The following is an 18,128-nucleotide window of genomic DNA, read 5'->3' as shown; positions in this document are numbered from 1 at the left end:
GGGTTGTAATTTTAAGTGGCATTTAGAAGTTAAAGACAAAATTCCTCTCCCCATACAGAATCCTGAGGCAACTCCTGATTGACTAAAGAGCTCATGAGTCATAGTACCTAGTTACTGTTGTCTGAGTGAATGAAGGGTACAGGTTATAGAAAAGAGAGTCAACAGTAATGGAAAAATGAAAATGATTAAATACCAAGGATCAAATAATAATGTATAAGGACTGGAAAAAATTTTTGAGAAATTCCTTATAAGTCAGCAGACCCTGAAACTGGAAGGTGAGTCATTTGTTAAAGTTCCATTTCCTTCTTCATTGCCCTGAAATGGCAAACATCACCTTGGAAGAGTCTGGTAGGAAAAGAGCTAGGTGGAGAAACACATGAAGAAACTTATTCATCCCAATTCTACTAACACATTCTAACCACTTAGTGTTCTTATTTCCACTATCTATAAAATATAAAATCAATTACCTAATAGGTATATTTTGAGACCTTGGAGGACTAGAAGCAACTGTGATCCAAAAACAGATCGGCTCTCACAAGGTCCAATGCTCTAGTTTTGAAATTAGCTCAATTCCTGGTTTTATCAAGGTAACACTACCTAGTGGCCTCACTAGAATAAACACTATCTATTTCCCCACTAGAAGAAAAATGTATATTCTCAATAGATACATATTATTCTATAGTCTCACTAAGCTTTAAATTTTTTTGGTTGCACAATTATTCAATTTTTCTATCAATCAAAACTAAGTTTATAAGAAAATAAGATATGACCAAAACCAAGAGAAATAACAAAAAATAGAATCAGTCTCATAGGGGACTCGGATAATGGAGTTATAATTCATAGACTTAAAAATAATTACAGATAATTTATTCAAGAAATTACAAGAAAAGAGTGAGGTCAGCAGAGAGTTAGAAAACATAATGAAAGCAAAATGAAAATTCCAAAATTGAAAAACACCACTGAAATTATAAATTAAATAGACTTGACAGCAAATTAGACATGGCCAATGACAAGATTAGTGAATTGAAAGACAAATAAGACAAAAAATATGTGAAATGAATCCAGAGATGAAAAGGATAGAAAATACGGAAAGGAGTTTAAGAGATGTATGAAAGATGTTTAATAGAACTAAGATATATATTTGTAGTACCTGGAGTAGAGGAGAGAGAAGATAGGGCAAAAGCAATATGTGAAAAGATGTTATCTGAGAAATTTTCAAATGTGAATAAGTAGAAATACATTAATAAGTAGAAATTTAAGACACTCTAGAAATTGCAAGATGAATAAACACAATGAAAATCAGACCTAGTCCTGTTATAATAACCATTCAAAATCCAACAGGATAGAGAAAATATTAATAGTCAAAGAAAAACATTATTACTTTCAAAGGAGCAACAATATATTGACATCTGATTTCTAAACAGAAACACTGAGGACCAGAAACCAATAGAATGAATAATACCTTCAAATTACTAAAAGTTAACAACTTCTAACTCAGAATTCAATAACCAACAAAAACGTGTTTGAAAACAAAGTGAAATAAAGCCATAGTAATAAAAACAATAACTAAGAGTATTCAATACTAGCAGAACTACACTGAAGCAAATGCTAAAAGGTATTCTTTAAGCAGAATGAAAATTATTCTAGAGAGTAACAAAGACATGTAGTAATAAAAAAATAGAAATCAATGGAAAGGGTAACTATGCAGTAAATCTAAGTGAACATTGACTATAAAGTAACAATATCTTGTGGAATTAACTATGTTATAGACTGAACGTGTGCCCTCTCCCCCCCACATACACATAATTCATATGTTGAAATGTAATCCCCAATGTGATGGTACTTGGAAGGCGAAGCCTTTAGGATGTGATTTCTGCCTTATAAAAGAGACCCCAGAGAGCTTCCTTGTTCCTTTCACTATGAAAAGATACAGTGAAAACACAGTTGTCTATGATCCAGGAAACAGGCCCTTACCAGACAACAAATCTGCCAAAATCTTGGTCTTGGACTTTCAAAGTCTCTAGAACTGTGAGAAATTTCTGTTGTTTATAAGCAACCCAGTCTGTTATTCTGTTACAGTTGCCTACATAAACTAAGACAAAATATGTACATAAATAAATATATATGTGTATATGTTTGTGTATGTGTATATAGATATAAATATATAGATATTTAAAATATATAATAGCGCCAGGAACGGAGTAAACAAAGATGAAAAATTTTAAGACCCTGGTATTATCTTGGGAGTGCTAAAAGCAGTAATTTATATTAGATATTAAAAAATCAAGAATGTATGCTATAACCTCTAATCACTGGTTGAATGATAAAAATATATAAATAATAGAGGATAAAAATAGAAAAACACTTAGACAACCTAAATGAAAGCAAATAAGTAGAAGAAAAAGGAACAGAACAGATGGGACAAAGAGAGCAAGCAGGTGGTAGATTTTAAGTAAAATACATGAGTAATTTCATTACTACAAATATTCTAATTAAATGACAATTTTTGGACAGGATTTACACAAACACGTACACACACACAATTATATGCTGCTTACAAGAGACACACTTGAAATATAAGGAAACAGAGAAGTTGAAAGTAAAAGAGCAAAAGCATATACTAACCAAAAGAAAGCTGTTGTAGCTAAACTAATTACAAAGTAAATTTTAAGAAAAAATTATAACTAGAAATAAGGAGAGACTTTTCATAATTCTTAAGGTTCTGTACACCCATAAAATCTTATAATCCTAAGTATTTAGGTACTAAAGACTATCACTTCAACATATATAAAGCCAATATTATCAGAACCAAAAGGAAAACTAGATAATACACAATAATTACCAAAATGGGTTAGTATATATCTCTCCTAAAATCAGATAGAATATGTAAATAAAATATCAGTAAGGATATGGAAGATTTGGACAACACAACTAACAGACATTGTTTAATAGACATATCTAAGATATTCAAATCAACAATTCCAGATTGAAATCATAGACTTGGAAAGGCCCATCTGTTCAGACAGAGGAGTGAGATGGCTAGTCGCTCTTAAGGAAAAGGCATGTGGGAGGAATATGGCAGACTAGATAAAAGCAGGATTCATTTCTTTCTAGGTCCACATTGAAATTACAACCAAATTATAAAATAAACAACATGGAGAATCACCTGAAGTCCAGTTGATCAAAACACCTACATCTGAAAATATAAAGGAGCCACATCAAAGACGGTAGGAGGAGCAAAATCACAAATAGGGCTAGACCCGCACCTATTGGCGGTAGAGGATCACTGGGAGGGAGAGCAAGGCTACAGAAGCTTCCCTGAAGGAGAGGGGCATCCTGGTCTCATCTGGGGGCTCCCCAGCTCAGGGTCCCAGTCCAGGGAAGAGGAGATTCCCCAATAAAACTAGAGAGGATTCCAGCCATATGAGTGAGATGGAAGGCAACTGAAACCCTAGACGCCCCTTTGAAGAACCTGTGCACAGACATTCAGACCTGGGGACACTTACCAGGGACACCAGTGGTGGGTCAGAAGCTTGAGAAAGATTCATTCTGAGAAAGTCTACATTATCTGGTACCAGAACAAGGGCTGGAAGGACAGTCACCATTGTGCCTTAGTCCAGCTCCCTTACCAGGCAATCTACAGACCGCTCCCACAGAGCCATTAGGAAGCACTGGTCAAAGGGATTCAGTCCACCCCACCCAACCTTCAGATTGTGGGGGGGAGGGGGTGAAGGTGGGGGTGCCTTTTGTTACTGGATGGCTGTGAAGCCCTGCTCTGATTCAGGCCAAGTATTCACAGGGGACAACCAGCACTGTGAGCCACATTTCCAATCCCAGCAGGCAACCAGCTATGTGAGCTACATTTCTGAGATAGGGTCAGGAAGATCACTGCTGCCAGCACAAATATGGGTAGATATCAGGGACCTGTGGGCGGGTCCCAGACAACAGCTGGTCTTGCTGTGATCTGGGACTTCTGAACAGTTACCAAATTTACAGCAAGAATGAGGCTGTATTGATCTGACTGCCATTGTGTCTCTGAGACCCCACCCCACCCTACCCACAAATTGCCCGAGGTGGCCCATTGTCAGTGAACTGCCACAGCCCTGCCTTTCCCCTCTCCTGATTTCCCAATCCCCACAGACAACAAACTGTCTGGCACAGGGTGGGTATTAAACAGAAATCAACAGCAGGCAGACTTTTGCTGCCTGCAAGAGTTGCAATATTATGTCTGGGGAGCACAGAGGTCTGTGGGACTGCCCCTGACAGCAGCTGGTCTCACTGTGATCTGTGACTACAGTGGGAATGCCCAGGCACAGAAGTTGCAGCAAAACTGAGGCTATATTGGCTAGACGGACCTTGTCTCCCTGAGATCCCACTTCACTTAAGCCACAAAGTGCCTGCAGCCAATTGATAGGCAGCCTCTTGTGTCCTGCTTGGCTCTGGAGTTGAGCATTTAGCACAGGCAACAGACTTTGGCTAGCACAGTGAGTGTATTTTGAGGAAAATAGTTGTGGACAGACCACTGCTGCCTGTACGAGCTACAATATCTCTTGAGGGGTTTGCAGGGGTCTGTATTGGTCTGATGGCCCTTGACTCCTGAGCTCCTGCCCCATCCAGCACACAAAGTGCCTGCTGCACATTGGTAGGCAGCTGTCCCTGCCCTGGAGTAGCACATTTAGGCTCAGGGTAGGCAGCACCTGACCTTGCTACAAGTGGAAACTTGTACAGGGAGCCACAGAGACATCATTGGCACATACACTGACACTGCAGTGGCTGGGGGAAATTTGTTCAATAGACCCAGGAGACTCCCAGGGTCCCTGTGCCACCCAACATGCACATTATCCAGAGGCTCTTCCAGTTTCTGAGACTTACGGGCAACCAACAGGCAGTGTCAGGCCATGAGAAGCATTGGTCCCTCTGCTAAACTGCCATAGGTCAAGGACAAGGGATGACCAACCGCTGCCTACAGTGTTGTCTCTTCCACTTACATACAGATCCAGCATAAGCAAAAACCATCTGTCAATCGCTTTGTAGTTCTCACCAGGTAGCCCTGAGCAATCAAACACAGGGGCTGATCTTGGCCTACAGTGGAGACCCTCCCAAGAGACCACAAAGCCAACGCATTTGGAGGCTGGCACCAGATCACAATGGAGCAACTCCTGCCTAGTCCCATTAGTAATATACACAAAGGGTGGTTGCAACAAGTAAACAAGCCTGCTAGGGCACCTTTCACTCAGTGGGGTCAGCCACACACAGCAACTCTTACCCTGTGGGTGTAGCTAATTCCCACAATTAGTCAGCCAGAGCATTAATCTCATCCACTGATCTACTAACAACAATGAAGTCTTGGCAAGAACAGAAGATCACACACAATCTATACAAAGATCACGTCCAGAGCTCCCAGCATAAGGGATCAAGAGGAGTGCACCACTGGGCCATACAGGACACCTTCCACATTAGGTCTTCTGGCCAAAGCTGAGAGACAAAACAAATATTCCTGACACATAGACACAAACACAGAGAGGCTAATAAAAAGAAAACAAAGAAACATACCACAAATGAAACAACAGGAGAAAACTCCAGAAAATAAGCTAAATTAAATGGAAGCAAGCAACTTACCAGAGACAGAGTTCAACATAATGATTATAAGGATGCTCATTGAACTTATAGGGAGAATAGATGAACACAATGAGAACCTCAACAGCATAAAAAAGGACATAGTAACCATAAAAAAGAACCAGAGAGAAATGAGGAATATGATAACAGAAATGAAGAAGGATTTAACAGTAGATTGGATGAAGCAGAAGGTCGAATCAGCAAATTAGAAGACAAGGTAGCAGAATACACCCAATCAGAGAAACGAAGATAAAAAAGAATTTTAAAAAATGAGGAGGTTTTAAGAAACCTCTGGGGCAACATGAATTGTAACAATATTCAGATCATAGGCATACCTGAAGAGGAAAAGAAAGAGCAAGGGATTGAGAATCTACTTGGAGAAATAATGACAGAAAACTTCCCTAACCTGGCAAAGGAATTAGACATACAAGTTCAGGAAGCACAAAGAGTCCCGAACAAGAGGAACTCAAACACCTACGCCAGGACGCATCATAATTAAAATGCCAAAGGTCACAGACAAAGAGAAAATATTAAAAGCAGCAAGAGAAAGGGAGCTAGTTACTTACAAGGGTACCCCCATAAGAATGTCTGCTGACTTCTCAATGGAAACTTTGCAGGCCAAAAGGGAATAGCAAGAAATATTCAAAACAAGAATGAAAAACAAGAATCTACAACCACGATATTCTACCCAACAAGGCTTTTGATCAAAATGGAAGGTGGGATAAAGAGTTTCCCAGATAGAAAAAAAAAAGCTTAAGGAGTTCATCACCAACAAGCCAGCATTACAAGAAATGTTAAAGGGTCTTCTGTAAAAAGAGAAGGGGTAAAAAAGAAAACAGAAATAACGAATATGAATAATGACAGTAACAATGTACCTATCAGTAATCACTTTAAATGTAAATGGATTAAATGCTCCAATCAAAAGACATAGGGTAACTGAATGGATAAGAAAACAAGACCCATACATATGCTGTCTACAAGAGACCCACTTCAGATCAAACAACACTCAGACTGAAAGTAAAGGGATGGAAAAGGATACTTCACACAAACGGAAATGAAAAAAAAAAAAGCCAGAGTAGCAATACTTGTATCTGATAAAATAAACTTTAAAACAAAGGTTATAATAAGAGATGAAAAAGGGAATTATGTAATAATAAAGGGATCGAAAATCAAGAGGACATAACCCTAATAAGCATATGTGCACCCAACATAGGTGCACCTACATACACAAAGCAATTATTGACTGACAAAAAAGGAGAGATCAATAGTAACACAATCATAATAGGAGACTTTAACACCCTATTGACACCAATGAATAGATCTTCCAGGCAAAGAATCAACAAGGAAACAATGGGCCTAAAAGATACACTTGAACAAGTGGACTTAATAGATATTTTCAGAGCATTTTATCCCAAAGCTGCAAAATCTACATTCTTCTCAAGTGCACATGAAACATTTTCAAAGATAGACCACATGTTAAGACACAAATCAAGTCTCAATGAATTTAAGAAGATTGAAATCATATTAACCATCTTCTCTGATCACAGTGGTATGAAACTAGATATCAACTACAAGAAAAAAATGAGAAAATATACAAACACTTGGAGGCTACATAACATGCTACTAAACAGTGAATGGGTAATTAATGCAATCAAGAAAGAAATCAAAAGATACCTATAGACAAATGAAAATAAAAACACGACTCAAAATTTATGGGACACAGCAAAAGCAGTCCTAAGAGGGAAATTCAGAGCAATACAGACCTACCTCAAAAAAAAAAAAAAAAAAAAAAAAACAAGAAAAAGCTCAAATAAAAAAATCTAACCTTACAACTAAAAGAACTAGAAAAAGAACAGCAAACAAAGCCCAAAGTGAATAGAAGGAAAGAAATAATAAAGATCAGAGAGGAAATAAATAAAAGAGTCTGGAAAAACAATGCAAAAGATTAATGAAACCAAGAGCTGGTTCTTTGAAACGATAAACCAAATTGATAGACCCTTAGCCAGACTCATCAAGGAAAAGAGAGAGAGGACTCAAATAATCAGAAATGAAAGAGGAGAAAGAACCACAGACTCCACAGAAATGCAACGGATCGTAAGAAAATACTACAAGGAATTATACGCCAACAAATTGGACAATCTGGAAGAAATAGACACATTCCTAGAAACATGCAACTTCCCAAGACTGAGTCAAGAAGAAACAGAAAATTTGAACTGACCAATTACCACCAATGAAATCGAATCAGTAATTAAAAACCTCCCAAAAAACAAACGTCCTGGACCAGATGGCTTCACAGGCGAATTTTACCAAACATTCAAAAAAGAATTATCACCTATTGTTCTCAAACTATTCCAAAAAAATTTCAAGAAGAGGGAAGGCTCCCTAACTCCTTTTATGAGGCCACCATTACCTTGATTCCAAAACCAGGAAAACATATTAAAAAAAAAGAAAACTATAGGCTGATATTTCTTATGAACATTAATGTAAAAATCCTCAACAAAATATTAGCAAAACGAATTCAGCAATACAGTAAAATTATCATACACCGTGATCAAGTTGGATTTATTCCTGGGATGCAATGTTGGTACGATATCTGCAAATCAATTAATATGATACATCACATAAACAAAATGAAAGATAAAAACCATATGATCATATCAATAGATGCCGAAAAAGCATTTGACAAAATCCAGCATCCATTTCTGATAAAAACGCTCAGCAATGTGGGAATAGAGGGATCATATCTCGACATAATAAAGGCCATATATGAAAGACCTACAGCCAACATCATACTCAATGGGCAGAAACTAAAAACATTTCCATTAAGAACAGGAACAAGACAGGGATGTCCACTTTCACCACTCCTCTTCAACATTGTATTGGAAGTCTTAAACACAGCAATAAGGCAAGAAAGAGAAATAAAAGGCATCCGAATTAGAAAGGATGACATGATACTACATAGAGAGAACCCTAAAGATTCCACCAAAACACTGTTATAACTGATCAATGAATTCAGTAAAGTAGCAGGTTACAAAATAAATATTCGGAATTCAATGGCATTTTTATACACAATTGATGAACTTTCAGAAATAGAAATTAAGAAAACAATCCCATTTACGATTGCGTCGAAAACTATGAAATACCTGGGAATCAAATTAACTAAGAAGGTAGAAGACCTGTTTTCAGAAAATACAAATAAGTGGAAGCATATACCTGTTCATGGGTAGGAAGAATCAACATTGTTAAAATGGCAATATTACCCAAAGCCATCTATAGATTCAATACAATTCCTATCAAAATACCAATGTCATTTTCAGAGGGCTAGAACAAATCATCCCAAAATTTATATGGAGCCATAAAAAAACCCAAATAGCCACAGCAATCTTGAGAAAGAAGAACAAAGTTGGAGGTATCTTACCACCTGATATCAAACTATACTACAAGGCTACAGTAATCAAAACACCATGGAACTGCCATAAAAACATATATGTTGATCAATGGAACAGAATAGAGAGCCCAGAAATAAATCTACACCTATATGTTCACTTAATATATGACAAAAAATATAAGAATATGCAATGGGGTAAAGAGAGTCTCTTCAATAAATAATGCTGAGAAAATTGGACAGATCCTTGCAAAAAAAAAAAAGCTTGACTATCCTCTTACATCTTATACAAGAATAGACTCAAAATGGATTAAAGACTTAAATGTGAGACCCAAAACCATAAAAATTTTAGAAGAAAACATAGGCAGTAAACCCTCTGATATTACTAATAGGAATTTCTTTTCGGACATATCTTCTTGGGAAAGAGAATCAAAAGAAAAAATAAACAAATGGGACTATATCAAACTAAAAAGGTTTTGTACAGCAAAGGAAACCATCAACAAGAAAAAAAGACAACTGACTGTTTGGGAGAAAATATTGACTAATGATATATCTGATAAGGGGTTAATATTCAAATTTTATAAAGAGCTCACACAACTCAACAACAACAAAAAAACAAGCAATCCAATTAAAAAATGGGCGGAAGACTTGAACAGATACTTCTCCAAAGAGGAAATACAGATAGCTAACAGACATATGGAAAGATGTTCAAGGTCACTAATCATCAGTGAAATACAAATTAAAAACACAATGAGATATTACCTCACACCTGTCAGAATGATTACCATCAATAAATCAAAAAACAGCAAGTGTTGGTGAGAATGCGGAGAAAACGGAACCCTTATACATTTTTGATGGGATTGCAAATGAGTACAGCCACTATGGAAAACAGTACGGAAGTTTCTCAAAAAATTAAAAATGGATATACCTTTTGACCTAGCAATTGCATTTCTGGGTGTTTATCTAAAGAAAACCAAAACAATGATTCATAAACATCTATGGAGTCCAATATTCATGGCAGCACCATTTACAATAGCCAAGATATGGAAGCAACCTAAATGCCCATCAAAAAAGAAATTATGGATAAAGAAATTATGGTTCATATATACAATGGAATATCACTTAGTCATTAAAAAAATGAAAGCCTACCATTTGCAATGACATGGGTGGACCTAGAGGTTATTATGCTGAGTTCAGTAAGTCAGACATAGAAAGATAAATACCATATGATTTCATTTATATGTGGAATCTAAGGAATAGAAAGAACAAACTAATTAAAAACAGACTCACAAATATAGTGGACAATTTGGTGACAGAGAGGGGAGGGGGTTTGGGGGGACTGGAAGAATGGGGTGAAGGATTAAAGAAGTACAAATTAGTAGTTAATAGTTGGGCATGAGGATGCGGAGCATCGCACAAGGAATGCGGATAGGATTAATATGATGGCTAAGTGAAGGGCCAGGGAAGGGAGGAAACAAATAGGGGGATCATTTTATGAACTATATAGATGTTTAACCAATGTACTGTATATTTGAAACTAATTTGAATAAAAAAATTTATTTTAAAAAAAGAAGTACAAATTAGTAGTTGATAGTTGGTCACTGGGTAGGGGAGCATGGCAGAGGAAATGCAATTAGAATGCAATTAATATGATGGCTTAGGTGGAGGGCTGGAGGAGGGTGGGAATAAATGTGGGGATCATTTTATTAACTATATAAATGTCTAACCAATGTATTGTATACTTGAAACATTCAAATAAATAAATTAAAAAATAATTTAAAAACATAGAAATCATATAGAGTATGTTCTCTGATCACAGTAGAATTAAACAAGAATTCAATATGAAAAAGATACAGAAAAATATCGGTGGAATTAGAAATGAAGAAAGACAATTATAAATAACCCATGGTCAAAGATAATGATCACAATGGAAATTAGAATATAAAATAAAATGTGTATCATAAAAATAACTGATATCAAAATGTGTGGGATGCAGTTAGAGTAGTGAAAACAGAAATTCAATCCATAAATACATATGTTAAAAAAGAACAAAAACTGAAAAATTAAGTATCTAAGCATTGGTATCAAAAAACTGTTAATAAAAAATAATTTAAATCCAAAGAATGTAAAAAGAAAGAAACAAATACAGAACAAGGAGAATTCAATAAAATTGAAAATAGCAATATGGCAAGAAAAAAGATATGTGTTAGAAGAGAAATAAAATATTTTTCACAGATGACATGATTGTATATAAAGAAAATCTGAAAGGATTCACAGAAACTGTTACAATTTAGTGAATTTAACAAGATTTCTGAATACAAAGTCAGACTATCCAAGTCAATTCCTTCTCTACAACTGTATATGAAAACAAACAATAAGTAAATAAAAAATTTTAAAAGAACACTATAATAACAAAAATCAAATACTTATAACAAATCTAAGAATGTGTAAGATTTATACCAGTAAACTATAAAATATTATTGACAGAAATTAAAGACTTAAAAATATGGAGGGGCACATAGTGTTTGTGGATTGAGACTAAATATTGAAAGATGTCAGTTCTCCCTCAGAATGATCTATTGATGTAATACAATGCTGATAAAAATGCCAGTAAGGTTTGTTTTGTGGAAAATGTTAAGCTGATTCTAAAATTTATATGAAAATACCAAGGATGAAGAATATCCAGATCATTTTGAATAAGAACAAAGTGGCAATCTAATGAATATAATAATTCTGATAAAGCTACAAGAATTAAAATAATGTGACATTGGCATGATGTTAGACACATAATAGAGTGGTCAGAAATGATACTTGTTTGTGAAGATGACATTGTAGAGCAGTGAAAAAATGATTGTCTTTTTAATGAATGTTGCTAGGTCAAGCGAATGTCCATATTAAAATAAAATAATTAATCCCTAACATGTAGCATACATAAAAATCAGTTCCAGTTATATTGTAAGTCTAAGGGTAAAGGCTGAAACTATAACAATTATAAAAGATAACATAGGCGGATAGTTTCATGACAAAAGTTAGAGAAAATTTTCTTTAGCAGGATACAGAAAAAAATCCCACTAATTATACAGGAAAAGATGAACAAATTGAGTTACTAAAACTTAGAGATTTCTGCTCATCAAATGACACCATTAAGCAAATGAAAAGGTAAGTCAAAAGGTGGGTGAAGATATTTGAAACACAAGTTGTAGCTCATATGCAGAACATATAAAGAACTCCTTCTAATCAGTAAAAGACAGACAATTCAAAGATAAAAATAGGCAAGGCACTTGAACTAGCACTTTACAAAATAGGATGTTCAATAAACTGTGAAATATTCTCATTTTCATTAGTAATAAATATGCAAATTGAATCTACTCCACACCCAACAAAATCACAAAAATGAAAAAAAAAGTGTTGGTAAAAATGCGAAGTAACTGTGACTCTCATGCATTGCTAGTGAGAGGGTAACTTGGCACAACCACGTTGGAAACTATTTGGCATCATCGACTGAAGTTGAACATATGCATATCCTATGGCCCAGGAATTTTACTCCTATGTATATATCCATTAGAAATACACACATGTGCACCAAGAGACATACACAAGAATATTTACAATAACATTATTTGTGAGATGAAAACTGAAAACATGCCAAATATCTGTCAATGATACAACAGTACATAAATCATGATATATTTATAAAATATATCATAAAACAGTGAAAATAGATAACTGCTATATGCAACAAAAATGGATTAGTCTCACAAATGTAATGTTAACTGAAATACATTATAAACAAATACATAGTGTATAATTCAATTTATACAAAACACAGATGGTCCCCAACTTACAATGTTTCCACTTATGTTTTGACTTTACGATGTTGTAAAAGCAATATGCATATTAAATCACATAAGATATTCAACACATTATTATAAAATAGGCTTTGTTTTAAATGATTTTGCCCAACTGTGGGCTAATGTAAATGTTTGAGCCCATTTAAGGTAGGCTAAGCTAAGTTATGACGTCTGGTGAATTAGGTGTATTAAATACATTGTTTTACTTTTACAGTATTTTCAAATTAAGATGGATTTATCTGTACATAACTCCATCGGAAGTCAAGGAGCAGCTATACAAAAAAATCAAAGCTCATCTATGGTGCTAGCAGGATAGTGATTATAGTAGGGGAATAAAAAGGGAGTAGTGATTGGGAGGAGGAATGAGAAAGACTACTGGAGTGTTAGTAATGTTTTATTTCTTCACCTGGTGATAGTTAAACAGAAAATGTGATAATTTGCCAAGCTGTACACCAATGCTTCTCAACCAGGGGCCACTTTTGCTCTTCTTAAGACACTTAGCAATGTTTGGAGGAATTTTTCATTGTCACAACTGGAAAGGAGGAGGGTTGCTACTGGCACCTAGGGGGTGGAAGCCAAGGATGCTACTAAACATCCTACAGTGCACGGGATAGTCAGTCCCCCCTCACTCCCCAGCAAAGAATCACATTGCCTCAAAATATCAGTAATGCTGAAATTGAGAAACCTTATCGTACACTTGTTACTTGTGCCCTTTTGTGTATGTAAGTTAACTCTATTTTTTAAGGCCATATGTACATGTATCCATAAAAAAAAAAAACAAGGATGCTACTTTCTTTCCAAGTTTTCCTATTTCTATTTCTTTGTTTCTTGTTAATTTGATTTGCTTTATCTTTTAGTGGTCATTAAGTGCTGAGAGGGACAAATACTCCTGGAAAAATGTATGAAGCAAAACTAAAATTGAGGAAATTCTGTCCATTTATCATTTTTTCTATGACTCATTATTTGACTATTCTAGAAGAGCTTTTACATCCAACTCTGAAATGCTAAATTAAGGGGAGCAGAGTTGGAGAAAGCCAATATTCCACATGGAGACAAGTTTTCTAAGAAGTGACCAGGGTCTAAAACAGCAACTTTTGCATTACTTATTTGAGTCACCGATGTATCACATTACTTTTAAATAGAAAGCAAAGTGTATTATTGATACTTTTTCTGTATAAGTATATGGAGAAATATCCAAAGTAAATACTTTGATTTCATGGGAAAAATAGGAAGATATCCAGCATTATTTTTGCATCCTGATTTTGGATATGACTAAACTCGGTTTAGAAAATAAATACAAATTTCGACAAAGGCTACATTGTAACCCATATGTCAATGATTCTATCAGTGTTCATTCCATCAAATCTGTTAAAGGGTGTTTGCTAATTAAAGGAAATGCCAAAAGAAATTTACTTATGCAGGATAAAGAATTTAAGATGGTTGCTTAAATAAATTAATGTATCCAAGGAAAGTAATAAAATAACTTAAATGGTTCATATTTTCAGAATTGCTTAACTCAATTCAGTGTGAAACATAGTATGAATTGTTCAAGTCAGGATCATTTTTATGAAAAACAATGCAATCACTAAATATAGGAATCCTCAATAGAACACAGTAGTCCTTATTCAGAGAAGTTGGAAATGGAAGGTCACTTACTCTTACTACTAAACTATTGTCTTTCCTCTTGATGTAGTCTCTTAACTCCTATAAGATGAGTTAGTAAGGAAAAAACATAAACTAAATTAAACCAAACCTAACCAAACCTATCAATCAACCCAACCTGAAGTGATGCCAGTATTCCCCTCCTCAACCACAGGAAAGAGAGACCAACAGGGAGCTGCCTTGAGATTAGATCATTAGGCACCTCCCAGAGCAGAGGAGTTAAAGGGACCTTGGGAGGGAGAAAACATATCAATTGATCCAGGGGGAGATTTCTCAAAAGGGTGAAGTTTGGTAGGCCCCCAGGAGGCATAGATACCATATCACATATAGACTCTAGTTTAACTGAACCTAGGTTGGCAGAGTGAAACCCATTGTGCCTGCACATTCACAGGCTAAACACAAAGGTGAATGAGAAGGTTCTCAACCTTCATCCTTTCTCAAGAACTGGGTTTGGAAGAAATTTAGAAAATACTCTAGCTTTGCCCTTCAGCTGATATGAAAAGCAGGCTGGATATTTCAAACTCATCTTGCAGGGGGCCCCAAATGTCTAAGAATGTCTCAGGGGAATTGTCTGTGCCTTCTGAGAAGCTATGTGGAGCCAAGCGGGCTTCTAAGAGAAGAAAGCTCATGGGTGGTTTTCAAATGCAGAGAAAAGATTTCATTCTGTGAGGCTTCTAATTTTAATATATGTTATAGCTTTTGAAAATAAAAATACTGTTCTCTATTTCTCTTTTTCTCCCTTCTTCCCTCCCTCTCCATCCCCCTCCTCTATTCTACTCTCCTCTTCTCTCATTCTCTCTCTCTCTCTCTCGCTCTCTCTCTCTCTCTCACATGCACACGTGCACACACACACGCACACACACAGTACTGCCAAGGCATTGCTGATCTTATGATTGGTTTGGCTATACTTTTAATTACACATTCTATCCCTAAATTTTAAATACTCTTTCTTGTTTGCTTTCTCCATGCCAATCCCTTTACTCATCAAATCTGGTTTTCCAAACAAAGGCAAGAAACTCACGCGACTTTGGCACAGACAGTGCACTTCCAGCTGCCATCATATCCTGAGACTCGACACTCACTGCACACTCTCAGTGAGCAGGCCTGGCATGGATCTCCTCGGTCAAATATTAAGCCCAGGTTTCTCTGACAGTGGACACAGACTCTGCTGGTCTCTTGTTGAGTCTTCCCACTTCTATGTTTTGCTTCTAAGAGTTCATTTTTCAGTTTCCTGGAAAAAGAGGGAAAAAATCACATATCCGAAAAGATATTTGCACACAGATATTCATAGCAGCATTATTCACCGTGGCCAGGACATGGAAGCAACTGAAGTATCCTACAATAGATGGTTGGATAAAGAAGCTGCGGTACATATATACAATGGAATATTCCTAAGCCATAGAAAAGATGAAATATTGACATTTGTGACAGTGTGGATGGACCTCAAGATAATCATGCTAAGGAAATGAGCCAGACAGAAAAAGTTGAAAACCACATGATATCACTTATATGTGGGATATAAACCTAAAAACAAGTCAACGAGATAAACAAACAAAGACTCATGGACATGGACAATAGACTAGTGGTTACGAAAGGGTGGGGTGGATGGCAGATGGGGGAGGTATATGGGATAAAAGGGGTTATATACATATATATGTATATGTGTAGGTATATGTGTATGTATATACATATACATACACATACACACATACACACATGCCTTACTGTTGAATTGTACACCTAAAACTTACTGGATTTCATTAACCAATGTCACCACAATAAATAAATAAATAAATAAATAAATAAATAAATAGGTAAAAGATAAATGTCTTAAATAGATTAAATTATATGAAAAAAAATAAAACAAAGGAGATTAGTTATCTTTATTTAAGGGATATTTTAAGTGGAAGAACATTTGAAAGAATTAAGGAGTCAGAGCCAAGTACTTTCTGAAAGCACCGTATCGCCCTCCAGAATCCACAATGTTTTGACATCAATACATGTTTGTGTTTTACTTCTGAATTTTGACATCCGTCACCAGCCCTACTATTTTGCTGGTAGTATTTATTCACATTCAACTCTAACTTCACCAGGATATCTTTGATACTATAACATTAGAGTGTAATCCCCCATCTGGAGATATACATACCATGTTCTTTCTTGCCTAAACTATATGAGGCAAGAGTGTGAAATTAAATTTGGCAACATTGTTCCCCTGTGAGAGGCTTGCAGAGCCTGGCCAAATGCCTCCCCCACTCTAACTCTATATCTGAAAATAGGTAGGGCAGTGATCAGCAGTTAAGAACTTGTCAATATTAGCTGAAACCAGTTGACTGTCTAAATAACCTCCAAAAGATGTTAAAGTTCATTACAATCTCCATGCTAAACACACCTATCAGCGCCAGGACAGTTGACAATCGCCATGACAACAGCCGGAAGAGACATTAAGAACAAAAAGAGGGTGGAACTATGATCCCAGGAAAGCAACTGCCCCTTCCCACTCCCACCCCCCAAAATCCATGAATATTCCTCCTACCTATTTACTTAAACCTCTCCTTAATTTCTACTACTCTATTTAGGCCATCTCTCGACTGCTAAGGAAGTGAATTTGAGAGTTGCGCTCCCGCTGCTCCATTCTCTGGCCATAGAATAAAAGCTCGCCTTGTTAATGCTCACTTTTGGTTTCCTAATTGGCTTTGTGACACCAAAGGGGGAGAGAACCCTGCTTGGGGTCCTCGAAAAGAGGACTTTTGTTCCTTGGTAACAATTTGGGTACTTTCCTTAAGTCTTCCAATGAAGAGTTTGCTACATAGACATTGCCCGCCATTCTAAATCTAAACCCTTTTACTTAGCATTTTAGGGTTTCCAACAATTTCCATTGACCTATGGGCTTTGCTGTCAGATATGACTATGTTTGAATCCAGGTTCCATCATGAATTTGCTGTATGATCTTAGGCAGTGATTTACCTACTCGACTCTATCTCCTCATTTCTAAAATGGGGGTAGTAATACTCTTACATGATTGGTTTTAAGATTAAACGAAATAATATTTGGAAAGTTACTAGCATGATTCCTGGCACATAGGTACTAAATAAATGCCATTTCCATGTCCCTTCTTTTATTTACTACCTGAAATGTCATCTAGTTGCATTTGTTCTAGAAGTGTTGGCATCATCTGGGAGCTTGTTAGGAATGTCAGGGTCCCACCTCAGATCTACTAGATTAGATTCTGCATTTTCACAAAATATCCAGGTGATTAGAGTTTGAGAAGCATAGCTCTGGAACATTTATTTTCGCATTTGGCTACATATTGGTATATCATTAAAAATACTGATTTCCGAGTCTCACCCTCACAGATCCTGATGTAACTGGTTTGGGATGTGGCTTACAGAACGATATTTTTAAAAGCTTCCTTATTTAATTTATTATACATCCAAATTTGGAAAACATTACTCTAGAAAAATAGGTTTATTCACAATTAAATGCTTCACAGACATGCCATTTCTTAACTCTATTTATCTCTAATCCCTTCATCAACACAACATTTCTAACAAACATCCCAGAATCATCCCACACATCTCATACCATCCCCTTTTACATTTGTGTTACTGTGC

At 36.0% G+C, this 18,128-nt stretch overlaps 1 protein-coding gene across 2 annotated transcripts in view; it reads right to left on the bottom strand.

Annotated features, from left to right (window-relative positions):
- The window catches only part of SYTL5 (synaptotagmin like 5), a 127,813-nt gene that overhangs the window by 65,357 nt on the left and 44,328 nt on the right, over positions 1-18,128 (bottom strand). For both annotated transcript variants that reach the window (XM_016152971.2, XM_016152990.2), the window contains exon 3: positions 15,536-15,745. In XM_016152971.2, the coding sequence (XP_016008457.2) occupies positions 15,536-15,745 (210 nt within the window). The remainder of the gene's footprint in view (positions 1-15,535; positions 15,746-18,128) is intronic.

Source organism: Rousettus aegyptiacus, unplaced genomic scaffold (assembly GCF_014176215.1).
Source record: "Rousettus aegyptiacus isolate mRouAeg1 unplaced genomic scaffold, mRouAeg1.p scaffold_m13_p_9, whole genome shotgun sequence".
Lineage (NCBI taxonomy): Eukaryota > Metazoa > Chordata > Mammalia > Chiroptera > Pteropodidae > Rousettus > Rousettus aegyptiacus.
Note: the sequence above shows the minus strand (reverse complement) of the source record. Positions and strands in the feature narration are given on the sequence as shown.